Here is a 26,622-nt window from a genome sequence, read left to right as displayed (position 1 = left end):
ATGACGTATTGGGAGAGACTCTTCCCTAGGATGGAAAACAGGAAGAACTTCCAACTAGAATAGTTCAGGGGGCCTACAATGAAAATAATCTGCTTAGAAAATTCAAAGAAAAAGTTAGGGGAAGGGCTAGGGTTCAAGTGTAAAGTCAAGACATTTATTTTATCAAAGATATAAAACTTTCTGCTGGGTGCAGTGGCTCACACCTATAATCCTAGCACTTGGAGGCCGAGGCAGGCAGATTGTCTGAGCTCATGGGTTCTAGACCAGCCTGAGCCAGATAGAGACCTTGTCTCTAAAAATACCCGGGCATTGTAGTGGGCGCCTGTAGTCCCAGCTACTCCGGAGGCTGAGGCAAGAGAATAGCTTGAGCCCAAGAGTTTGAGTTGCTGTGAGCTATGACACCACAGCACTCTATCGAGGACGACAAAGTAAGACTGTCTCCAAAAAAGAAAAAGATATAAAACTTTCTTTCTTGCATGGCAGGTGATGTTAGATGGCTACTCAACATTCCCTAACCCACTTCCTTGACAAGAGAACTTCAATACTGTCCAATTCCTCTCATCCTTCCAAACTAATCAGGGAAAAGAAACCTAGACACCCAAAATCCAGCTCCAAGGTAAATCCTGATAGTCTAAGCCAGTAGCTCTCAATAACTGCTGCTCCTATAGAGAATGTGGAGAGGGTGGAGAGAAAGAGGGTTATTTTTCTGTGTCCTAATGCCTGGTATCTGCTAGTGACACATAGTGGAAAGATGGTAAATGTCCAACAATGCACAACACAGACCTGCATAAGAACTGCCAAAAGCCTAGTCAGACAAACAATAAGCAATCATGGTAGCTCCATTCTCCTTGTCATTTCTGCTTTAGAGGTAGCTAGTGACCCAATTCTAGCCAATGACATACAAGGAGGGGCCTGCTCTGAAGTTTCTGGAGATGCTTCCTTCCTATCAATGGTGTCCCAATTATATGAAATGCTTGGGAATGCTAAAGCTATCTTTTCCCCAAAACCAGTTTCTTCTCCATCTTCCTAATTCCATCATTGGCACTTCTATTTTCTGTTACCAAGACCTAATGCAACTCTGACTTCTAACCCTTAATTTTAGGGTGACTATTCCTTTAGGTTTGCCTAGGATAATCTAATTTTACTTGTGTTCTCCAGATATAATTAATACCACCCTCTTTTATTTCCAAAAGAGTTCTGTATTGGATGATAGGTGGTATGGCCACTTACTTAATCCCAACTGATTTGTGTTTACTCTGCCTCCAGAAAGTACCTCTAAATGTAGGGTCAGTAAAGTATGGCCTGCAGATTTTTTTTTTTTTTTGCACCTCCCAAGTGCTAAATAATGGTTTTTACATTTTTTAAATCATTGAAAAAAATCAAAAGATTTCATGACACCTGAAATTAAATGTCACTATCCATAAAGTTTTAATGGCACACAACCACTTCGTTTAAGATCTATGGCTACTTTTTCATCACAACACAGTTGAACACTTGGGACAGAGACCTTATGGCCCACAGTGCCTAACATTCACTGGCACTTTACGAAAATGTTTGTCAACCCCTGCTCTAACGCCACCACTAGTTTTGCCTCATCAATATCTTTAGTGGCTCCTCCAAAACTAACAATATAAGACCCAAACCTATTCTCTGAGACTACAGACTACAATCTAGTTTTCCAGACTTAGCTCCTCTTCATTTAAAACCAGAATGGGCCATCCTAATAAGCTCATACCATAACCCCCCATTGCTTGTCCACGGTCCTCCAACCCATCCGTTCCTTAAAATTAAAAGAAACCGTGCCACTCCCTTGATACATCTTCATTCACTCATCAAACCAGACAGGTGATGTGGGAAGGACCACAGACACAAAAAAAACCGACCAGGGCGGCAGGACATCCATTGAGGGCGTAAGGTGGTAGTGCCCAGATTAAGGCTTCAGAGGTCACATTTACGCCAAATTTGTAAGGATCTGAGAGCCTAAAAAAACGTCCCAGTAACATAAAACATAACCTGAATAAAGCTGAATGGGCAAAAATGACTTCATTCTCCCCACTACCCTACTGCTTCAGAGATTATCATTCAAGACAAAGACTTTTAGTCTAAAAAATTCCACAAGAGTAGCCCTGACCAAAACAACCGCGGAGTGACTGCTCTGGTCAGCGAAGTAGCACGGAGACTGCTGACTCCAAAGATCCCCAGTGAGGACTCCGTACATTGTCTCTACTCCGGATGACGCCAGTTAGTCGCCAAAACTTCTCAGGGCTGCCTGGTCTGCGCGCCTACGCTCCCGGCTTCCGACAAGCGCGGCGGCGCTCAAGGAGAAAGAGATTCCTCTCAACAGTTTGAGCCTTCCAGTTAAACCGTATCGCCCACAAGCCACCTGCCAGCGATTTCAGCAAGTAGCTTTGGACGCGGCCCTGCGGCCGCTTGAAGGCCCATGAATCTACCAGGCGCAGCCAGAGCTAAGAGGCAGGAGTTCACTAACGCAAACCCAGGCCTGGGAAAGGAAGAGATTCCCGGGCGCACGCGCACAGCGAGGAATTGGGCGGAGCTTGCCGCCCGCAGGGGTTACTGAGGAAAGGAGAACACGTGGCTCTCCGAAACCTGCGCACGCGCTGTGACCTCCCCCAACCCGTGGGAGGCGCGCGCGCGCGGTCAGCAAAATATCTATTCCTCAGACCCGCCCTCTTCGTCTACTTCACTGAGAGGAGGCGAGGGGACAGCAGAGGGAAGCGTGGGGCTAAGTGGGCGGGGCGTCGCGCTAGAGCGCGGCCTGCAAAAGAAGGGCGGGGGAGGGACAGATTTGAGACAACGTTACCCCGTCAACACCCAATCAGGAGCCGGCCTGACCCCGCCTCCTCCCCTCACGTTATTGGCTGAGAGGCCCCAATTGGGCGGGGCCTACCGTGGGGTTGGGGAGGGCAGGGGGCGGGGAGGAGGAGGAAGGCGCTGGCGGGCAGTGATGGCGGCGGGTGATGGGGACGTGAAGCTAGGCACCCTGGGGAGTGGCAGTGAGAGCAGCAGCGACGGCAGCAGCGAGAGCCCGGGCGGCGCGGGAGCAACAGCAGAAGGGGGAGGCTGGGCGACAGCGGCTTTGGCGCTTCTGACGGGGGGCGGGGAGATGCTGCTGAACGTGGCGCTGGTGGCGCTGGTGCTGCTGGGGGCCTACCGGCTGTGGGTGCGCTGGGGGCGGCGGGGTCTGGGCACTGGGGCCGGGGCAGGCGAGGAGAGCCCCGCCGCCTCTCTGCCTCGCATGAAGAAGCGGGACTTCAGCCTGGAGCAGCTACGCCAGTACGACGGGTCCCGGACCCCGCGCATCCTGCTCGCGGTCAATGGGAAAGTCTTCGACGTGACCAAAGGCAGCAAGTTCTACGGCCCGGGTGAGGAGTTGCAAGGGGAGGGGGGAGGAACTTCTGTCGTTCGGGCACGACCCTCTCTGACAGGGAGGCGTCTGGGCACCGGGTTAGCTTGCTCAGCCTTTCTGTCGCCTGGACCCTCACGCCTTGGCAGCGGCACCTGGGCGGCCCGCCCCGTCCCCCCAGCTGCAGGCTGCTCCAGCTTTTCCCCAAAAAAATCGGGATCCCGGAGACGCCCCAAGGACCAGCTCGCAGCATTCGTCTTTTTTACATCCCATTTCTTTGCGGCCTTTTCTTGTACCGAATTGTTCAAAATCTTTATAGTTGTCTCCAGTCACGCTCGCCCTTAAGCCTTTCCTGAGTTTTCTGATTCCTGGGATGGGTGGGGCAGCAGAGAGGGAAGATTTCTGAAGTACGGACCTAAAGTTCTTTAGGACCTGTAATTCAGTTTTCTTTACTTTTTTTTTTTTTTTAATGCCCCAGAGCTCCTTTGCCTCTCTGTACTACTACCCATATCACACGTTTAGGAACACGTAGTTCCAAGTCCCACCCCTCTGTTCTGTGAAGCCAGGATGTATAAGCAATACATCAGACTTTTTTTTTTAAAACCAGTTTTAGTTCGGAGATGCTTGCCAACATTAACGATGTATGTGGGATGAGGACAGACCAGGATGCAGATCATATTAAAGTGACTAGCAAAGATATTCGCCCTGAGTTTTGGAGGTGGAGCTCCTGTACTCAGCAGGCGTGTATGGTTTCTTTCTTTCCTTCTTTTTTTCTTCTAATTTTGTTTGTTTTTGCGGGGATTTTTTTGCTTGTAGAATAGTAGGACACCGAGTATGCAGTTACATGTTGATAATGTGTTTTCACTTAGCAGAACTGAGAAAAAACTTAGAAGAGCGATAAATTCATAACTTTGTTTTCAGAGCAATGTTTAGGTAGGGTAGTTGATTTAGAACCCCTTCTTTAACAGCATAGCATACATTTTGGATTATGCTAATAAACTTCAGACTCATGGAACCTATTGGTATGCGGTAAAATTGAGTAATATTGGACATCCTGGTTATGCAGTGATTAATACTAAGCTTTAAAATAAAATGACTACACTAAGAATAAATAATAAAAGTAGAGACCTAAAGTGATCTGTTACTGGAAGGAGTACATCCAAGCCTTGAAGTTCAGAGGGTTGGCAGTCTAAAAATAAGCTCATTTCCTCCCTAATTTAATCCGTTAGTACATGAGTTTATAGACACTTGAAAATATATACTTTTGATTTCAGTGCTTGGTGGCTAGAAGTTATCTTACAAGTGTTTTGGTTTGTTGTTTGTTAATTGGAACAGAGATAAGAAATTGGAGATTTTTGGTTCTGAATTATTTATTTCTTGGCTGTATTTCTGTGTGTATACCAAGTCATAGGTAGCCTAAAAGATCTTTGCTACTAGTTATATAAATATGAATACCAGATATCTACCTACTTTTATCAGTTGACATGGTTAATACTTTTTTCACTAAAGAGCATGTGGGATAAGAGAATAGGACCAAAGTACAGACCAAATTAAATAAAATTTTTTTAGACTTAAAGTTTGTACTTAAAGTTTTGTACTTAAAGTTTTTCTTCATTAGTATTAAAATGTTAAGTGATTAGAAATTGTGTACAGATTTAAATTTTTAATTTTTATTTATTTATTATTTTTTTTTTTTAAGTGGAGACAGTACCCGGGCTGGTCTTGAACTCCTGGGCTCAAGTAGTCAGCCTAAATGTTTAATAAAATGCTTACCCAATTAGAAGATCTACCTTCATACCCTCTGTCTAAATCAACAGTGAAACAAAGTATGGAAACGGGTATTAGTCCTAACACATTGTTGCATTGGCACTATCTGCCTTGGCACTGTTTCTCCACCCAGGAGAGACAGTCACAGTTTGGCAGCCTCCAGTGGCAACTGTTTGTTGTAGGATAAATTAAAAATCAAGAGTCATAGGTATAATGTAGATTGCTTTTTTGTGTGGCATGGAGGTGGGGGCAACTCCTCAAATAACAGTGGAAAAGTCAGTTGTAGGTTAACTTCCACCAGTTCCCAGACTCTGATGAACAGCCTAATATTTTATTCTAGGTATTGCTCAACAACCTAACAGATATATGGAAGATTTTGTTATTGAAAGGAACCTTTGAGCTAGCCAGTCATTTTATGGGCTTAAGATTATGTTAATATTTCATATTAATAGAAAATGCAATAATATTTTTCAAAATTTTTAAAGACAGATTTCTGGCCACGAAGCAGAAAACAGGTATAGGTTCAGTTTTGCTTTTAATTTATTTTAATTCTTAAATAAATTAAGCAGTTTTGTAGCAGAATAATCTTTAGTTTCTATGCCTAGCCAATATCTATTTCCATTTCACAAAAATGGTTTTAGATTAAAGATTTGTTTATGAAATTTTTTTTCTTAATGTTGAACAAGCTTTGCTTTTCAGTAATACTTTTTTAAAAGTTCAGGCTCTTAAAAATTAAATATTAACAATATATAATTTAGTAACATAAACACATTTTTGGCAAATAGTTGACATTAATTACTTTTGTCAATATAAAATTAGTAACAGATCAGGTACTTGGCCAGCATGTGAGAATAGTTTGGTCATGTGTAACAATGAGTATGGGAGGACAAAGGAAACCAGATCCGTTAAGCACTCACTGTATCACATCCATCTATCAGTCATCTCCACAATTCCTCTGTTAGTAAGTAATGCTGTTGTACTACATATGGGAAGTCTCAAGTTTAGGTATTTTAGGTAAATTGGCTTGGTTCACACTGATAAATCTAGATATATTTGGCCACAAAAACTTATCTACATTGTTTCTTAAAAACTGCCGTTTGGGATAAACTTGTAGAGAAACACACTTTTTTTTTTTTTTTAAATTTATTTATACTGTGCCCTGGTTCCCATAAGAATTTGGAGTCTCAAGGAAACATGCTTTCATGGTTTATGTTGTGCTATCCAATATGGTAGCCCCAAGTGGCTAATTAATTAAAATTAAATAATAAATTTCTCAGTAATGCTAGCCACATATCAAGTGCCTAGCCACATGGCTACCATATTGGACAGTGCACTTTGTAGAGTATTTCTTCAGATTATGACTGACCCGTTGCACTGAGGCACATTGCAAACTATTTTTATACTTTTATATTTTTTCTCAGAGAGTTCTGTTGAATAGCATTTAGTCTAGAGGTCAGACTAGAAGAGGAAACTCCATTTATTGAGCTCATTATCTCATTTCTTTTTTTTTTTTTTTTTTTTGAGACAGAATCTCACTCTACCCTTGGTAGAGTGCCATGGCACCACAGCTTCCAGCAACCTTAAACTCCTGGACTCAAGCAATTCTTTTGCCTCAGCCTCCCAAGTAGCTGGGACTATAGGCACCAGCCACAATGCCCAGCTATTTTTAGAGACAAGGTCTCACTCTGGCTCAAGGTGGTCTCAAACCTGTGAACTCAGTCAATCCACCCACCTCAGCCTCCCAGAGTGCTAGGATTACAGGCATGAGCCATGCACCCAGCCTGATGGTTTTTAATATTCTCAAATTTCTACTAATTATTTCTATAGTACCTAGTTGGTTAGCTTCTGTGAGTGCCACATCCTCCCATTGTTTTCCGTCTTTGAGGGAATTGTATTTCTGTTAAATGCTAAAGCAAATGATAAAAGGATAGCTTAAAACCAGTATGCTCTGAGGAAAGGCACAGAATTGTTAAAAAGGTGGGGAGGGAAGGGTACCAAAAAAAAAAAAAAAGGCATAAGACGAGAAGCTGTTATTCACGGTGGAAGACAGAAGTTGATTAGTAATGTCTAGAATTGGCATTCAGGTTCTTTCAGTCATTCAGCACTCTGTGATATAGACAACTCCTTTCCCTGCAAACCCATGACAGATAACACTATATAACTCACTACTCTTTTAAATCCTACGTCCAGTCCCCAAATCGTTAATAATAGGGTTTCAGCCCCATCTTAAATATTAAGAAGGAATTTCCTAGATTTCATTACAGTAAAACCTTAAATAAGATATTGTAAGAAGTAGAATTTTAAGACATAATCTGTAATTAAATATGCTGTGAAGGAAATTAATAGGATACATAATAGAGGATAACAAGGGATTTTATTTAGATTAGGTGGTTAAGAAAAATACCTTACTTATATTAGATTGTCGAGAAAAAGGAGCTGACATTTAAGCAAAAACTTGAATGAGGAAGCCAGCCATGCAAAACTTGGCTGTGAGAATTCTCTGAAGCCTGATCATTACTTGCAACTATGCTGAACAAATTGAAGCCATCTAGCAATAGATCTAGAAACGATGGTATTAGAAACATCATTACTGATTTTCAGATTTGACTTCAGTCTTTTCATCTTTGCTCATAAGTAACATAGCTGGAATTTTTTTCATTAAATCTAACGTGTAGTATTAACACTCTGTCTTTTAATACCTTAATTGGTTTTTATGTGTTTTGTTATTTCGACAATCACCATCTTATTTTGGTTTCCCTTTACTTTCCTTTACCTCTTTTCCTACTATTTTTCTTTATCAGATTGATGTTTTCGTTATTATTGTTGTTTCTTCTACTTTCTCTCTACTGAGTTGGATGCATTCGATTTCTAGTCTTCTGGTGATTTCGTTAATTTTTTTTTTTATTTTTTTGAGACAGAGTCTCACTTTGTTGCCCTTAGTAGTATACTGTGGCGTCATAGCTCATAGCAGCCTCAAACTCTTGGGTTCAAACGATTCTCTTGCCTCAGCCTTGAAAGTAGATGACACTACAGGCACCCACCACAATGCCCAGTGATTTTTTTTAGAGACAGGGTCTAGCTCTTGCTCAGGCTGGTCTCAAACCTGTGAGCTTAGGGCAGTCCACCTGCCTCAGCTTCCCAGAGTGGTAGGGTTACAAGCATGAGCCACCACACCCACACAATTTCTTTAAATTTTTGCTATAGACAACTAGCCTGTCCTTCTCAACAGTATATGAATTGTAGCCAAACATGAATTAGAGAAAGTTGCCTCTTCGAGACACTTTACTGGCATTCGTCAGATATTTCTTAATAAATGTAAAAAACTTGGCTTGGTGCCTGTAGTTCAAACAGCTAGGGCACCAGCTACACACATCAGATCTGGCGTGTTTGAATCCAGCCCTGGCCTGCCAAACAACAGTGACAATTACAACCAAAAAAAAAAAAAAATAGCCAGGGAGGCTGAGGCAAGAGAATCACTTAAGCCCAAGAGCTGGAGGTTGCTGTGAGCTGTGACACCACAGCACTCTATCCAGGGTGACAGCTTGAGACTCTGTCTCAAAAAAAAATAAATAAATAAATGTATAGAACTGCCTCAGCTACAAATGTGAATAGTGTCCTCTGGAGTTTTGTAGCACTCATGAGAAAGCTTTAAATATATTTTATTTTATTTTTTGGCTTTTTAAATTTTATTTGGTTGCTTATTTTTTATTTCTTTACTTTTTTTTTTTTTTTTTTTTTTGGTTGAGACAGGGTCCCACCCTATGCCCCTGAGCAGAGGGCAGTGGGTGTGGTAGCTCACAGCAACCTCAGACTCAGGCTGTGGGCACCCCGCTGCCTAAGCCCCTGGGATTACAGGCGCTCCCCACAGCGCCCCACTGGGTTTTTCCATGTTTTTTTTAATTAATATTAAATCATAGCTGTGTACATTAATGCGATCATGGGGCACCATACACTGGTTTTATAAACAGTTTGACGCGCCCAACTGCCCACCGATCCACAAATGAATTAATAAATTGTGGTATATGTACACCATGGAATATTATGCAGCCTTAAAGAAAGATGGAGAATTTACCTCCTTCATGTTTTTCCATTTTTTTCGTGAGTCGGGGTCTCACTGTTGCTCAGGCAAGTCACGAACTCCTGAGCTCAAGCAATTCTCCCTCCTCAGCCTCCCACAATGCTGGGATTACAGGCATGAGCCACCAAGCCCGGCGAAAAAGCTTTAACTCTAATCCTTCCCCTGTATTTTCCACAATATTACTATTAGACTTGTAGTTCCACTATATTTTTTTAAACTCTACCCCAAAATTGGTTAAATAATGTCTTTTTAAAATACTCTTCATTTAAATTTACCAATATACTTAACGATATTTTAAAATAGTTTTATTTCTTGCATCTCATTTCTTTGGAGTTCAATGTTCATTTTAGTGAAGTACATCCTATAGTTATTTAATATGAAAAAAATTAATTATCTGTCCTCATTGAGGAGTAACAATTTGGGTTAAATATATAAAATTGTAGATTGACTAACTCAGATCATCATTAGTGTTATGCCACTGTCCTTTGCTTCTTGATAAACAGTCTGCTTGTACTTTTTCTTACTTTTATCTGGTTTTCCCTTTTGGTTGTAGTTGAAATTTTTTTCTTTGTCTATAGGGCTCTGCTCTTTTGCTAGGGTTTGTCCAGGGGTAGATTTGATTTTGTTTAACATGAGCTAGACTCTACTAAATTCTGCAGATAAGTGTCATTCATTTATTTCAGAAGATTTTTAACCCATTTTTTCAGTTATTGCCTTTCTCATGCTTTGTTCCTTTGGCTGTCTTAATAGATAAACATAAGCATTTCATTCTGTTCTTTGCGTCTCTTAACCTTTCCTTCTTATGTCTCATTTCTTAATTCTTAATAATTTTGATTAAATTTACTGTAATTCTTTTTTTTTTTTTTTTTTTTTTTTTTGTAGAGACAGAGTCTCACTTTATCACCCTTGGTAGAGTGCTGTGGCATCACACAGCTCACAGCAAACTCCAGTTCCTGGGTTTCAGTGATTCTCTTGCCTCAGCCTCCCGAGTAGCTGAGACTACAGGCGCCTGCCACAATGCCCGGCTATTTTTTGTTGGCAGTTCGTCCAGAGCCTAGTTTGAACCCGCCATCCTCCGTATATGGGGCCTGCGCCCTACTCACTGAGCCACAGGCACCACCCAACTTACTGTAGTTCTTAAGTGTGCTCCTGATATTTTGTTCTTCAGATACCAGTTCTCGTATCTGTCATGTGTGCTTCCTCCTATTGTTTCTTCAATTTTCATTTATTTATTTATTTATTTATTTTTGAGATAGTCTCACTATGTCTCCCTCAACAGAATGCAGTGGCAACACAGCTCACAGCAACCTCAAACTCTTGGGCTTAAGCTATTCTCTTACCTTAGCCTCCCAAGTAGCTGGGACTACAGGCACCTGCACCATTGCCCAGCTGTTATTATTATTGTTGTTGTTGTTTGGCAGGCCCTGGCCGGGTTCAAACCTACCTGCCCAGTGCATGTGGCCAGTGTCCTAACCACTGAGCTACGGGCACCAAGCCTGTTTCTTGAATTTTTATTGTGAACTTTTCTTTAGCAGTTACTGGGATTTTTTTGTTTTGAGAGGTATTTTTTTTTTTTTTTTTGTAGAGAGGGAGTCTCACTGTACCGCCCTCGGATAGAGTGCCGTGGCGTCACACAGCTCACAGCAACCTCCAACTCCTGGGCTTAAGCGATTCTCTTGCCTCAGCCTCCCGAGCAGCTGGGACTACAGGCGCCCGCCACAACGCCCGGCTATTTTTTTGTTGCAGTTTGGCCAGGGCTGGGTTTGAACCCGCCACCCTCGGCATATGGGGCCGGCGCCCTACTCACTGAGCCACAGGCGCCGCCCGAGGGGTATTTCTTATAATACTCCATGACCCCTGGCTTGTGGAATTGTTCCTGGAGAATATAGTTTGGGGTATGTTTCAATGTAACTAAACAAAATGGTGTTTTATTAGGCTGTGTGTTCATTCTCAAGATAGAAAATTAAAAAGGATGTACAGTGAAAAGTCAGTCTTCATCCCACAACTGTCCACAGCCACCATGTTCCCCTCCACAGAGGGAAGGAACCAGACTGAGTGTTGTTCCAGAGCTCTTCAATTACAAGCATGTGGATATGTCCCTTTTTCCTACCACACTAACCGTATCATCCTATACATACCTTTAAAGAACATTTAAATATCTTAAGAGCCTTTCATATTAATGTAGAGAGCCAGCTCATTCTTTTTTTTTGCAGTTTTTTGGCCTGGGCTGGGTTTGAAATCGCCACCTCCAGCATATGGGGCCAGCACCCTACTCCTTTGAGCCACAGGCGCTGCCCCAGCTCATTCTTTGAATACGGGGATAATATTCTTTTGTATGACCAAGTCATAATTTAATCCACTGTTAATGGACATGTTTCCAATCTCTTTTTTTGTTTTTTGTTTTTTTGTTTGTTTGCAGTTTTTGGCCAGGGCTTGGTTTGAACCTGCCACCTCCGGCATATGGGTGCCAATTTCTTATTATTACATGGTGGTACAATAAATATTTATGTATGTGTTTACATATGTGAATAAAATTACATTTATAAAATAAATTCCTGAAAGTAAAATAACTAAGGCTTAGGGTATAAACATTTTTAATTTGGATGCTTATTTCTGAATTGCCATCCAGAAAGATTAGACCAATTTACATGTCATGAAAATGCCGGTTTCACTTTCTTACTAAAGATGTGATATTAAATTTCTTGGTCTTGTCAAATGAGAGGTTAAAATGATATCTCAATATTGTTTATATTTCTCATTTTCTAACTGAAGAGGTGGACATCTCAAAAATTTGTGTCATTTTGTTTCCTTTTCTACATAAGGTTTAATTCATTTGTATTTTGCCACAGTTTTTTAATTACAATATTGTTCTTGCTCGGCACCCACCATATGCCGAGGCTGGCGGGTTCAAACCCAGCCCGGGCCAGCTAAACAACGACAACTGCAACAAAAAAAAAATAGCCAGGCGTTGTGTAGTTCCAGCTACTTGGGAGGCTGAGGCAAGAGAATCGCTTAAGCCCAAGAGTTGGAGGTTGCTGTGAGCTGTGACACCACGGCACTCTAGCAAGGGCAGCATACTGAGACTCTGTCTCAAAAAATATTACATTAAAAAAATCAAAACAAACAAAAAATATATATATGTTAGGTGGTGCCCCTCAGTGGGTAGGGCGCCGGCCCCATATACCGAGGGTGGCGGATTCAAACCCAGCCCCCGCCAAACTGCAACAAAAAAAATAGCCAGGCATTGTGGTGGGCGCCTGTAGTCCCAGGTACTAGGAAGGCTGAGGCAAGAGAATCGCCTAAGCCCAGGAGTTGGAGGTTGCTGTGAGCTGTGACTCCACAGCATTCTGCCAAGAGTGATAAATTTGTCTGTAAAGAAAGTTGATTTCGCAGGCGCCTGTAGTCCCAGCTGCTTGGGAGGCTGAGGCAAGAGAATCGTTTAAGTCCAGGAGTTGGAGGTTGCTGTGAGCTGTGTGACGCCACGGCACTCTACCGAGGGCCATAAAGTGAGACTCTGTCTCTACAAAAAAAAAAAAAAAAAACAGAAAGTTGATTTCATAGATTTTAGCTTTTGCTGCAAATATTTCTTTCCAATTTATTTGTCTTGTACTTATCTATGGTGTTTTTTTTTAAGCCACACAGAAATTTTGGGATGTATGTATTCAAATTTATCTTTTCTTCTATGATCGCTAAATAAAACCTATAGTTTCTTTTTATAGTACTTTTATGGTTTCCGTGTCCCAATAATCAGAAAAGTATCATTATTACATATTTTTTTACTTCCTTCTGTAATTTTCTGTTCATTAAATTGTTCCTAAACATATTTTATAAGGCACATATGTTATTGCCTTTTCAAGAATATATTACCTCAGTAGACCTGATTGTATTAAAGTATGCAGTTTTAGGACACGGTTAACTAATAAGTTCATTTATTTTTGAACTTAAAAATCTTAACCACAAGTTGGGTTGACTTAAAAAACAAGTAGTAAAATCTGACTTCTGATTTGTATGATGTTATTTTGCTGTATATTTAACAATATCTTTAAAATGATGCCCTAAAATATTTGATATATATGTACACTTAAGACTCTCTGCTTTGGCTGAATATGCTGTTCATTTTTGTAACAAGAATTTTGTTGTAATTGTGAATCTTTTTATAGTAGCATTATATTTTAATCTTTGATAAAGCAACAGAATTTAATTCTTTTAGTTGTTTTTGAACTACTGTTTGAAATCAAGAGCCTCAATAATAAAAAAGAACAGATTAGTTTATAAGCTAGCCTTTGGTTTTTTAGTAAATTATACCTAAAGACAATACCATTTCAAATTTGCTTTCTTTGGTTATCTCTCTATTGTTTTAGTATTAAGGATAATCAAGTATAGTTATCGAGATAATAGAATTGATAACATTTAGGTTTGTTATGTAAGGGGGTGCTGGAATGGGGAGGTGTTACTTCTCACACATACTTCTGGTTGTATTATGAATACAGAAAAATGTCCTTTTATTAGATCTCAAATCCTCCTCTGTTCTCAGAGTAGCCTATCTCATTCCAACTCTAGTTCTTAATGTTATGTTCTTAAGTAGTTTACAGGAAAGAGAAAAGAAAACTGTTAACCAAAATGACCTTTTCTAAAGTTAAATGCTTCCTAAGGGAAATTCTAAACATGTGGGGAAGACAGCTTAATATAGTTTAGGAAGTGTAGGAATATGTTAATCGCTGAATCATTATTTTCTATTCAAGAGTTAACAAAACATCATTTGTCTAGAATTTGTCTTGGATTATTAACTATTGACTCAAGTTCCGTTTTCTGTTAGCCATTTAACCGCCATACCCCCTCCCCTGAAAAAGAGCATGTTTTATGAAGTTTGTTTGGTTTTTATATTAATTCAATGTTGAGTCTTCCTTAAGTAAGTTGGCAGAGAAATTTGCTAGAGAACATACTAGCGTATGTATGTATATGTATATATGTGTGTATGTGTGTATATATATATATATATATATATATTTTTTTTTTTAACCATTCTTTTCTTATTTTTGGCCAGGGCTGGGTTTTGCCCTACTCTGTGAGCCACAGGCACCACCCTAGCCCTAGCATATTTTAATATACTCAAAAGTAGAGGGGTTTCTGATTGCTGGGGGTTTTTTTCTGTTGTTGTTATTTGTTTGCAGTTTTTTGGTGTTTTTTGTTTTTTGGGTTTTTTTGGCCAGGGCTAGATTTGAACCCGCCACCTCCGGTACATGGGGCCAGTGCCTACTCCTTTGAGCCACAGGCACTGCCCTTATTGCTAATTTTTATAATGATCATATTTTCTCATTTGTATCATTTAAATGTGCTTTATGATAATAAGACTGTCCAGTGTTTTTGTTCCCTCTGCCACACATTAGAAGAATAAGAGTTGTCTTGGGTGGGCCACACATTAAATATATAAACACTAACAAAAGCTGAAAGCTAATTAGGAAAAAAAGGTCCATGCATACTTTTCATAATATCCAACATCACAGGTGAGCAAAAAAGTCCTCACAAAACCAACACGTGGCCCATGGGCCACAGGTTGGACACCCCTAGTTATTTTCTGAAGTGCCTGAAGTAGATTAAATACTGTAATAGAATCCTAGGAAAAGCTGTTGATGCATGCAGCTTTTTTGTTAATCGCTTCAATTTTGATTTAATCAGTATTCTAAAATTTCCATTCCCCTGAAATTTTGGAAATAGTGAAATCTGCCACTTTACAGAGTTGTTATTCCATCTTTGGGGTTTTGGGTCTTCTGTGTGTTTTCTCTAGGTGTGCTGTTCGAAATAGTTAGAAAAGTGAAAATAGTACTCCCAGTTCTGTCAGTAATTGCCTCTGCTCCTGTTTTTTATTTGCCAAGTGGGGAAGGCAAAATCTGTCCCTTCTGCTTTGGGAAATTCTGAAAAAGGAAAGTTAAAAAATTCTTTAAAAAGTTGAAACTATCATTTTCTGTTGGTAGGTTGTTACAACCCTGATCAGCTTTTGTGTGTTTTACTTGTTAACTCTTGTAAAGTTGATATTCAGTCATCTTTAAGAGGTATTATATAATGTTACAGATATATAATCATTGTTTCTCAAGGAACAAAAAAAATCACACTAATTCCTTATCTCACTCTTTCTTTCTATATATTTACATATGTATCTGTGTCCCTGTGTATCTTCTCCTGAAAGCACCCATTGCTATAAAGCATAGAGTTCTGCATACTCATGTACTCACGCACAAAGGCATACATACTGCTTTAGAGTAGGCTGTTTTCTTTTCCCTACTGGCCATTCTTGTTGAATTTTATAATAACATTTTCCACAAAATAATTAACTCCAATTTAATGAACTTTGGATTTTACTCTGTAAATAGAAACAACATTGAATTTCTTTTTCTAAATGCTTAATACCCTTTTAAATGCCAGTTGTGATAATGGGGAAAATTTGAAAGTTACAGCTCTTGACCAGTCCCATTGGTCCCATTTTCTTATATAGAAGACACACTAGAAAGTATAAAATGGTGGCCTAAATTTATACTAATAGAAGAATGACTAAATATAAATAACATCCATTTGGTGAGAAAATATATAACCATTCAATGATAATACCAAGTAACAATATGGAAAATGCAATAAGAATGAGAAAAGCAGAATTAATACAAGTACTTGAAGTATTACTTTTTTTTTTTTTTTTTGAGACAGAGTCTCACTTTGTCACCCTTGGTAGAGTGCCATGGTGACACAACCTCACAGCAACTCTTGGGCTTAAGTGATTCTCTTGTCTTAGCCTCCCAAGTAGCTGGGAGCACAGGCACCTGCCACAACGCAGGCTATTTTTTTGTTGTTGTTGCAGTTGTCATTGTTGTTCAGGAGGCCTAGGCTGGGGTCAAACCCGCCTGCCTGGTGTACATGGCCGGCACCCTACCCACTTGAGTTACAGGTGCAGCCATCCTTTAGTATTTTCTTTAAAGCAGATTGCTGACCTAATGCTAATGCCATTTCTAGTTCCCCAGAAGTAAATTTCTCAGAGAATGAGTTTCTTATATCCAATGAACTTTATGGAATAGTACTGTCAGTCATTCAAATTAATATTCATAAATACTTAGATTGTTGTCTAAGTAAAACTTTGATTTTTACTCTGAAAAGGTACAGATACTGTTTGACAAATAACTTTGAATTTCCTAGACAAGGCTTCCTGGTAAAAGCCTTTAGTCTCAGGAGGCGGAAAGGCAGGAGGATAGGTTGAGCCCAGGAGTTCAAGGCTACAGTGACCTATGATTGGCCCACTGCACTCCAGTCTGGATAACAGAGCAAGAAACTGTTTCTTTAAAAAAAAAAAAAAGTCTCTGAATTACTGATGCCAAGCTTTAAAAAAAACAGTTAAAGGGTGGCGCCTGTAGCTCAAAGGAGTAGGGCATCGGCCCCATATGCCAGAGGTGGTGGGTTCAAACCCAGCCCCGTCCAAAAAAAAAAAAAAAGTTAAATAAAAATAAAGGAACTTACACTTTTTTCTAGTTGCTTTTCATTAGAAAATACTTTATTGGCCAGGGATGATGTCTCACACCTATAATCCTAGCCCTCTGGGAGACTGTGACAGGAAGCTTGAGCTCCTGAGTTTAGGACCAGCCTGAGCAAGAGTGAGACCCCCATCTCTACAAAAGTTGAAAAATTAGGTGGGCGTTATGTTGGGCTCCTATAGTGCCATGTACTCCAGAGGTTGAGGCAGGAAGATTGCTTAAACCTAGGAGTTTGAGGTTGGCTAGGTATCATGGTTCAACTTATAATCCTAGCCCTCTGGGAGGCTGAGGAAGGTGGATTGCTTGAGATCAGGAGTTCACAACCAGCTTGAGCAAGAACAAGACCTGTCTATATTAAAAATATCTAGGCTTCGCCTGTAGTCCCAGCTACTCGGGAGGCTGAGGCAGGAGAATTGCCTAAGCCCAAGGATTTGGAGGTTGCTGTGAGCTGTGACGCCACGGCACTCTACTGAGGGTTAATAAGTGAGACTCTGTTTAAAAAACAAAAATAATAATAATAATAATAATAATAAATCCAGACTTTATGGCAGGTGCCTGTAATAGTCCCAGCTAATCAGGAGGCTGAGGCAAGAGGATTGCTCAAGCCTGTGAGTTTGAGGTTGCTGTGAGTTATGACACTACACCACTCTAACCAGGGCAACAGAGTGAGACTTTGTCTCAAAAAAAAAAAAAAAAAGCCAGGAGTTTGAGGTTGCCATGAGGTAGGCCCAGTGCCTTGGCACTCTAGCCCAGGAGACCGAGTGAGACTCTTATCTCAAAAAAATAAAATACTTCATTCCTGGCTGGGTGTGGTGGCTCATGCCTATAACTCCTAGCACTTTGTGAGTCTGAGGAGGGAAGATTGCTTGAGGTCACGAGTTCAAGACCAACCTGAGCAACAACGTAGTGAGGTACTTCCCCTCTCCCCCCACCTCTACAAAATACAGAAAATTAACCAGCTGTGGTGGCATACACCTCTAGTCCTGTAGCTGTAGTCCAGCTATTTGGGACATAGCTGGGAGGTGGGAGGATCCCTTGTGTTCGAGTTTAAGACCAGCCTGAGCAAGAGGAAAACCCAGTCGCTACTAAAATTAGAATAATGTGCCAGGCGTGTCACAGTTTGAGTGCCTGTAGTCTCAGCTATTTGGGAGTCTTTTTTTTTTTTTTTCCGAAACAGTCTCAAGCTGTCGCCCTGAGTAAAGTGCTGTGGCATCACAGCTCACAGCATCCTCCAACTCTTGGGCTTAAGCGATTCTCTTGCCTCAGCCTTCCAAGTAGCTGGGACCACAGGCATCTGCCACAATGCCCGGCTATTTTGTTGTTGTTGTTGTTGTTGTTGTCGTTGTCATTGTTGTTTAGCTGGCCCAGGCTGGGTTCGAACCTGCCAGCCTGGGTGTGTGTGGCTGGCGCCCTACACGGAGCCACCCTATTTGGGAGTTAAGCAGGAGGATCACTTGAACCCAGGAGTTTGAGGTTGATGTGAAGTAGGCTGATGCCATGGCACTCTAGCCTGAGGCAACAGTGAAACTCTGTCTCAAAAAGAAAAAAAATAGGAAAAAGAAAAATGTTAAAATGTTGTAGATTCACAGTTCGCCTGAGTCTTTATGTAATACATAATGTTCTGTTGATTATTTTTAGATGGGACAGTTTAATTAACAGCAATCAGTTAAACACCATTTCCTCCCAAGGAAATTGGCTTCTAAACCTAACTGCTTAAGTTTTCTCTTCGCCCTAGCTACCTTACAGTCTTTGTTTTGAATACAAGTTTTGGATATTTGAAGTAATTGAAACTTAGGGTTTAAAATCTCATTGAAAAGCTTTTTTCAAAAATCAAAAGGCAGATTTCCAACAAGTTTCTTCTCATTATCCTGTCTAGTATCTGTGCATGTTTTGAAATTAAGGCTATGTACCAAATGTGAGTCATGGTGAGGTTTTTTTAATTTTTCTTTCAGACATTCTAAAGTACTGTTAGACAATCTAAATAATTTTCTTTCCTTTTTTTCAGCGGGACCATATGGAATATTTGCGGGTAGGGATGCCTCCAGAGGACTGGCAACATTTTGCCTAGATAAAGATGCACTTAGAGATGAATATGATGATCTCTCTGATTTGAACGCAGTACAAATGGAGAGTGTCCGAGAATGGGAAATGCAGTTTAAAGGTACCTTCGTTTTGTTGGGTTGTGTGTAGAACATATATACTGTTTCCCATGCTTTAAGAACCGAAGGCTGTCATCTGTTTTCATTGGTGTCTTATTCAATGATATTTTAAAAATTGCTAAAGCTGGGCTGGGCACAATGTCACACATCTGTAGTTGGGATTGTAAGTATAGCCGAGGCACGGGGATCTCTTGATACTAGGAGTTTGAGAACAGCCAGGCAACAGCAAAATCCAGTCTTTAAAAAAAAATAGCTATTAATAGCTAAATAATAATATGATTGTTACATGTGGTAATTATTTTGAAAATATTTAAAAATTGATTTGTTTATAAACTGTAAAGTCTCATAAAATTTTTGGTACATTTATTTATTTTTAAGACAGTCTCATTCTTTCACCTTGGGTAGAGTGCTGTGGCGTCACAGCTCACAGCAACCTCAAACTCTTGGGCTCAAGCGATACTCTTGCCTCAGACTAACTGCTAGGTAGCTGGGATTTTAGGTGCCCACTACAACACCCAACTAGTTTTTCTATTTTTAGTAGAGACTGGTTCTTGCTCTTGCTCTTAGGCTGGTCTCAACTCCTGAGCTCAAGCAATCCACCCACCTGAGCCTCCCAGAGTGCTAGGATTACAGGTGTGAATCTTTTATTCTTTAAACTTGTGTGTATTAACTTTTAAAACTGAATTGATTATAACTAGAGTACCTATATTAGCAATTTATTCTGAACTGATTGTATTGGTCATACCCTTGAACTATAAAGAAAAAATATTGTTCTCCTTTATGGTACCCTCGTGACATCAGTTGTACCACTTGTGTGACACTGTGGTATTTATCTGACCCCTGGATCTGGCTTGATACTTGTCCTGGTTATAGTGTATGAAGCAGTCCTCTTATTAAATCCTCTTGACAGTTAATTTACTTAATGTAGGTTTTAATTCCTGACCAAGAAACAATTAACTATATATCACCTTCTACAGACAGCATCCCAAATTAACCACCTAGTAACATAAAAACCACCAAAATAATAGATCCAAGAAGGAGAATTTAATAAGGGAAAGATTAACAATATGACAGGTCACACACCAAGATCTCAAAGAACACAGGGTAACAAGTAACAAATTAATTTTTATCTCCTCATTTAGTTTATTTTATGTCTCATTTTCTCTCCAAGAATATTTCCCAGTGTATCTCTTTACTGGGTGATTCTCCACCTAGCAAACTCTTCCACCCCTTCTTCAGCACCAAGAAAGTCACCATTTCCTTTTACTTTGGCTTCACAACTCCAGGATACGAGCCCCCAATTTTTTTTATCTCACTTCTATGTTAAGTCCTATATATTTACAGATTTTTAGATAACTATTGGAAATTCTCTACATTACCAACTCATTAATTATAATATTTTTGATCTATAAGAATTAAAGTTCTATCCTGAGACTTACAGTGCATGTTAGGGTTAGGCTAGTTTTAAAGTACCTGCCCCCAGACCTAACCCAAGAGCCTGGGCTTGGTAACTCTGAGAACACTATTGGACGTGTATTTTTTTAAAAAGATCTCCAAATGATTCGATGCAGTGTCCAATTAAGAACCACTTATACTGGGTGGCGCCTGTGGCTTAAGGAGTAGGGCGCCAGCCCCATATACTGGCGATGGTGGGTTCAAACCCGGCCCCGGCTAAAAACTGCAAAAAAAAAAGAAAAAAAAAAAAAGAACCACTTATACAGAACAGTAATTCCCAAGCCATTTATGTTCCATGACACAGTTTTCTTGGCTTGGTGCCCATAGCTCAGTGGTTAGGGTGCCAGCCACATGCAGCAGGGGTTGTGGGTTCGAACCCAGCCAGGGCCTGCTAAACAACGACAACAACAAAAAAAAAAAGCCAGGCATTGTGGCAGGTGCCTGTAATCCCAGCTACTGGGAGGCTGAGACAAGAGAGTCACTTAAGCCCAAGAGTTTGAGGTTGCTGTGAGCTGTGACGCCATGGCACTCTACCAAGGGCGACACAGTGAGACTCTGTCTCAAAAAGAAAGATACAGTTTTCTTTTGTTCAAGCTTTACATGTGTATAAAGACCAGCCATAGTAAAGCAATAAGAAGAATTTAGCTTATTCTACATGATTCTAAAATCATTCTTGCTAGGCACAGTGGCTCATGCCTGTAATCCTAGCCCTCTGGGAGGCCAAGGTAGGTGGATTTCCTGAGCTCACAGGTTCAAGACCAGCCTGAATAAGAGCGAGACCCCATCTCTAAAAATATCTGGGCGTAGTGGCGGGCACCTATAGTCCCAGCTACTTGGGAGGCTGAGGCAAGAGAATCGCTTGAGCCCAGGAGTTTGAGGTTCCTAAGAAAAGGTCAGGAATTAAGGGGCAAATGCCTTTTCTCTGTATAATGGGATAGTGAAACAAATTTGATTGCTACTCTTTTTTTTTTTTTTTTGATGTATTTTTCAGAAAAATATGATTATGTAGGCAGACTTCTAAAACCAGGGGAAGAACCATCAGAATATACAGATGAAGAAGATACCAAGGATCACAATAAACAGGATTGAACTTTGTAAACAACCAAAGTCAGGGGCCTTCAGAACTGCAATTCTTACTCCCTTTCACAGAATGTCCAGCGTCTTTGGGTTTGAGTCACCTGCTGCGAAAAATATTCAACAGATTGTGTACAAGATAAATGAGTCTCACTATGAAGATTTAAATACTAGACATTATTTATGCTGCCAAATTCATTTGTTGCAGTTGTTTGTAATGTCTGGTGGGGCTTCATCATCCTGAAAAGGAGATAGGATTTTTTTTTAAAGAGCAAGGAAGTCATGAGGTTATTTTCCTTTCTTTTTTTCTTTTGTCTTACCTTTCTTTTTTTCTTTCCTTTTCCCTTCCCTCCCCTCCCCTCACCTCCTCTCCTCCTCCCCTTCCTTTTCCTTTCTTTTCTTTTCCTTTCCTTTCTTTCAATATGTCAAAGACAACCAGATATGTATTTGCTACTCAAGTGTACAGATCTCCTTGAAAAATAGCAAGGGACTTATTTCCCATGCTGTGTTTTTGTTTTAGCATTGTGGAAGGAAGAGACCTGGGCAGGGGAGGTGGGGGTTGCACATCAATTTGAATAGCTTAGGCTACTGAAACATTAAAATGTGAATTCCAAAATTTCTTTTTGGCTTTGTCAGGGAAAAAAAAAAAGGAAAAAAAAAAAAAAAACCTTTATTCTAAGAAACCTTTAGAAATTAGAAGAAGGACTTTCAAGTGGGTTAAAGTTAAAGCTAATTCCCCAACTAAGATCATTTGAAACCTTTCCTTCCCCTAGATCAAATCAATATTAATTGTGCCTTATTTCACTTCCAATAGACTTGAATTATTTTTAGGGAAAGCCCCCTGTGAGAATTCAGATGTCACTATAAGCAGCATTGAGACTGAAGTTGGAATATTCTATTGACTGTAAAACCTTGATATCATTCTGTGTATATAGAATGTAAAAGGATATTCAGTGTTAACTGCCATATATGTTAATTTACATAAATTAGCATTATAATGGCCAAATGCATTCCCCCATGCTTTTCTCTTTTCAAGAAAATTGAAAAACAAATCAACAACACTTAACCCCCAACAGCTGCCTAATTTTAGGAGTCTGACCCTCACATCTCACTGGTGTGGGTGCTTGGGGCCTCAGTATGGATGTCTGTATGGTTGTGTCTGAATGTGTGTGAGCGAGCCTTGGAAAGGACTCTTTCTGCAGATACTGTAAATACAAGTACCATTTTAATAAAGCATGTACAATAAACCAAAATAAGCTCGAGTTGGACTTTATATACAAAACTGTAAACTAGTGCATTATGATATGATAGTAAGATTGTGCATTTGATTCAAGATAAGGAAGAATCTTGGAAATGAAAAGCAGGCACTGGTTAACTAAGTTGTACACATTGTACCACATACAGTGTAACTTTAGGAAGAAATTCCACTTCGTGAAACATTCTTGAACTATGAGATTATTCAGGTAAGAATTGATATATTAAAATGTACATATTTTTACTTTATATTTTGATGCCAACTGATTATACTTAGAAGTAATAGCACTCCAGGTGGTAGTTATTAAACAGAAAACATTAAAGGATGCCATACTGTGAGATTATATTCTTCCAAAAGCCCTAATAATATGTCAATTATTTGCTTCGTCATGACTATTTAGGTTCCTGGATTGGGACAGGTTGACCTAAAAAATTGTATTTAACGGTTAAAGACTTCTGCTTAATAGGTATAATATATGCAGAAGCTATGAAAGAAAGGAGAACTTTTAACTACAACAAGCTAAAGTATGTAAGATACTACATTCTATTCATTATTAGAATGTTATGTAGAAAATTATGATATTCAGTCATATCTTTGCTGAAGGCTGGTTGTAGAGCGTTGGTAAATGATTTGTGTGTTTTTATGTAATAGATTTTCTGAACAAAAAAGTTTGTTAAAGTACATGTCATCTGTAGTAAACTGATACATTTATATACATACGAATCATTTGAGCCTAAAGTTCAATAATAAATCTGCATTTGTGAATAGAGAAACCCTAAATATTCATGCGGTAAAGATTATGAAGTCTGTTAAGATAAATGAGTAATTTTGTGTCTGGACTTGAAATAAACAGTGTTCTATAGATAATTACTCAATTTCAGTTGAGTGTTTTTCCCAGAGCCCTGGTGGTATTGTTCCTGTTGTTTCCCCTTATCCCTGTTTCCCAAACTTGCCTGATCATTAGAAACACTTGAAGTGCTTAAAGTACAGATTCTTGGCCCCCAATCCAAACCTACTGCCTCCTGAGCCAAAATGCAGTCTCAGAATCTTTATTTGTAAGAAGTCCCTCAAGTAATTGTTATTAGGAATACTTGAGAAAACAGCACACTGATTTTTTTTCAAAGTAAATTGTCCATCTTTGTTGTGCTCTTGAAATCGTCTTAAGTAATTTTGGTCTGATGCCCTGCATTTGGTTTTAATGTCATTCCCTAAACTTCCTTATAGTAAGTGTCTAAGTTAAAAATCAGGATATTTCACATAAAAATCTAGTATGTGGCTTTAGAAAATAGCAAATTTTAATGTTCTTTAGATTTTTGTCTTTGGATACCATCTCTGAGTTGACATGTTTCCCAAATAAAACCGATACTGTGTTCTGGCCAGTTTCTCTGCATTAGAAAATGAACTCATTCAGATACAGACCAGGTTTTTAAGACTTTGGTTGAGGCTGCTTATGTTTTCCTGACAGTAATTCTGCCTGCCTTTCTGAGATCTACAGACGCCAACACTAGATCTAGTACCTCTACCCACAATCTAGAAAGCTGAAGTTAGTTTGTTGAATTAGCATATTATAGAGAAATTTTGTTCACTAAAAAAACTGATATGAAATTAAACTCAACTTCTCCAAGTGTCCTGCTTGCCTCTATTGGTAATTGAGGGGTGTGGCAAGTTGCTATTAATAATAGTTGCTAGTGACTTGTTAACACAGAGTATAACAGGGCTTTCCTGGATCAGAATAAGCTAGCAATACTGTAGTAAAGAATTTATAAAATTTGTAAGTTATTTTGAGTATACCGAAAATAAGTCTAATTATTCTATTTCCTCCCTTTAATAAAAGTGACAAATGCTTTATGATAGCTTTTGAGTAGTAGCTTCCATTAAGGTCAGCTATACATTTGGTAGAGGTAGTAATCAATCATTCATTGTGATCTATTTGGCTATGGCAAGAAAGTTCAAATAAAGAACACCCAACTTTACCATTTTTAGGCAAAAAGTATCATTCTTGGATAGTGTCAGAAAAGCCTGTACCCACAATCCTGGGTTACTTTGAGGAGACCCTAGGCTAGCTTTGCATTTGTTCTGCTGTCACTAGTTGATCAAGAGAGCTTGACTGCCTGATTACTCCAGTCAAGGGAGCACTTGACAAGCTGTGAACACTGGTTTATTTTCAAGAAATTTTTCTCTTACTGCATCTATATAGAATGTAATTAAACAACATCATGAAGTGTAAGTATAAGACATAATTATTTGCATATGCTTTTAAATATTCTTTTGAAAACAAGATTTTAATGGCTGCATATATCGTTCCCAAAAAAAATTTTAGTGGGAATGCATATTCTCTGTATATGGTATTGTCCAATTTGGTTAAAAAAAGAAAATTGAGGCCAGCGCCTGTGGCGCAGTGGGTAGGAGGCCGGCCTCATATACCAAGGGTGGCAGGTTCAAACCTGGCCCTGGCCAAACTGCCACAAAAAAAAGCCAGGTGTTAGGGTGGCGCCTGTGGCTCAAAGGAGTAGGGTGCCAGCCCCATATGCCGGAGGGGGCGTATTCAAACCCAGCCCCGGCCAAAAAATGCAAAAAAAAAAAAAAACATCCGGGCATTGTGGCAGGTGCCTGTAGTCCCACCTACTCGGGAGGCTGAGGCAAGAGAATCACCTAAGCCCTGGAGTTGGAGGTTTCTGTGAGCAGGGTGATGCCACAGCACCGTATCAAGTGCGATAAAGTAAGATTCTGTCTCTACAAAAAGAAAATTGAAGGAGAACAAAGTTTATAAGACAAACATAAAGCTGTTGTGTTTTCCTGGTTATAAAGAATGTCTGTGTGTGTGTGTATGTGTGTGTGTGTGTGTGTGTGTACTCATTGTACAGAAAAGTATTAAGAAACTGAGAATTGACCAAATCAGTTAAGCAGCTCACCTTTCCCCGAATCCATTTCTCTCCAGTCCCTTTCTATGTATATGGGATCATAGAGTATTCTCTTCCTCAAGTCTTCAGACTCAAGATATCTAGCCAGTCTTTCTGGACATCTCTATCAGACTATGCCTAGAACTTCAATGAATGCATTATTTTCCCTATAAACTTGTTCTTGCTTTTCTCTTCTGTGTTAGAGAACTGTTGTACTCCCACATTATCAAATTCATGATCCCTGTTGACAATCTAATTTCAAATTTGACCTTGTGGCTTCCCTGTTAAAGGCCTGTTAATTCCTATCTCTAAAGCAGTGATTTTCAACTGGTGTGCCATGAGAGGATCTTAGGTGTGCTGAGAAAATTTTTAAAGATTATGAATTATTAGTCTGTTCTTCCTTCTTCCCGGCCTTCCCCACCCTCTCCCTCTCCTGTAACCTGTTTATTAACTGTACCTGCCCTAATTCATGGCCAAAACTTTAAATAAGGAAAAGTGGAGGAAAAAGACAATGGGAGAAAGAGACCAAGGCATCTGCCCTGCTGTGGGTACTCACCTGTCCCAGCCTTGAGAAGGAACTGGGTCTTTTTGGTTTTGTTGTTTCTTATTCTTTGTTTTAACTTTTCCTGTGCTGTGCCCATTTATAAGAGGAAATAAAATTAAGCTGAAATGATGAAAAGAATAAAAATAAATTAAAAAAATAAAAAAATTATGAATTATTTTCAAAAGAAGTTCAGAGCACAGTATTTAAGTGAACAGAAGTTTAACTATAGTGTGCTGTGAGATAAAAAAAGATTGAAAGTTTAAAGGATCATCAAGACAAGGCTTAGAGCCTCCAGGCTCACCTCTTTTCAAATTCCCACTGCACTAGCTGCTACATAAAACTACTTCCAGTAGCTTCTAGAATATACCCTAGCTACTTATCCACTCCATTCTTCAGTCTGGATTATACTCTTCCCCATTCCTTACAAAGCTGACTGCCCTTCTTGCTAACCTGCTCAGTCTTAGAGACTTAGGCTCAGACTCAGTGTCCCCAGAATGATGTCATTCCATAACTCC

The 26,622-nt window shown here is 39.6% G+C and overlaps 1 protein-coding gene across 4 annotated transcripts in view; it reads left to right on the top strand.

The window, feature by feature from the left end:
* The first annotated feature begins 2,550 nt into the window (after positions 1 to 2,550).
* Positions 2,551 to 26,622, top strand: part of PGRMC2 (progesterone receptor membrane component 2) — a 64,051-nt gene continuing 39,979 nt past the window's right edge. For 2 of the 4 annotated variants that reach the window (XM_053579082.1, XM_053579056.1), the window contains exons 1-2: positions 2,551 to 3,383; positions 18,726 to 18,881. In XM_053579082.1, coding sequence (XP_053435057.1) covers positions 2,966 to 3,383; positions 18,726 to 18,881 — 574 coding nt within the window. In that variant the 5' untranslated portion in view covers positions 2,551 to 2,965. Of the gene's footprint in view, positions 3,384 to 18,725; positions 18,882 to 19,446; positions 21,293 to 21,325; positions 22,662 to 26,622 lie in introns of those variants that run through there. The other 2 variants (XM_053579012.1, XM_053579032.1) reach the window with 2 other exon arrangements.

This window comes from Nycticebus coucang, chromosome 1 (assembly GCF_027406575.1).
Source record: "Nycticebus coucang isolate mNycCou1 chromosome 1, mNycCou1.pri, whole genome shotgun sequence".
Lineage (NCBI taxonomy): Eukaryota > Metazoa > Chordata > Mammalia > Primates > Lorisidae > Nycticebus > Nycticebus coucang.
The sequence above is the reverse complement of the archived record's forward strand: the minus strand, read 5'-3'. Positions and strand labels throughout refer to the sequence as shown.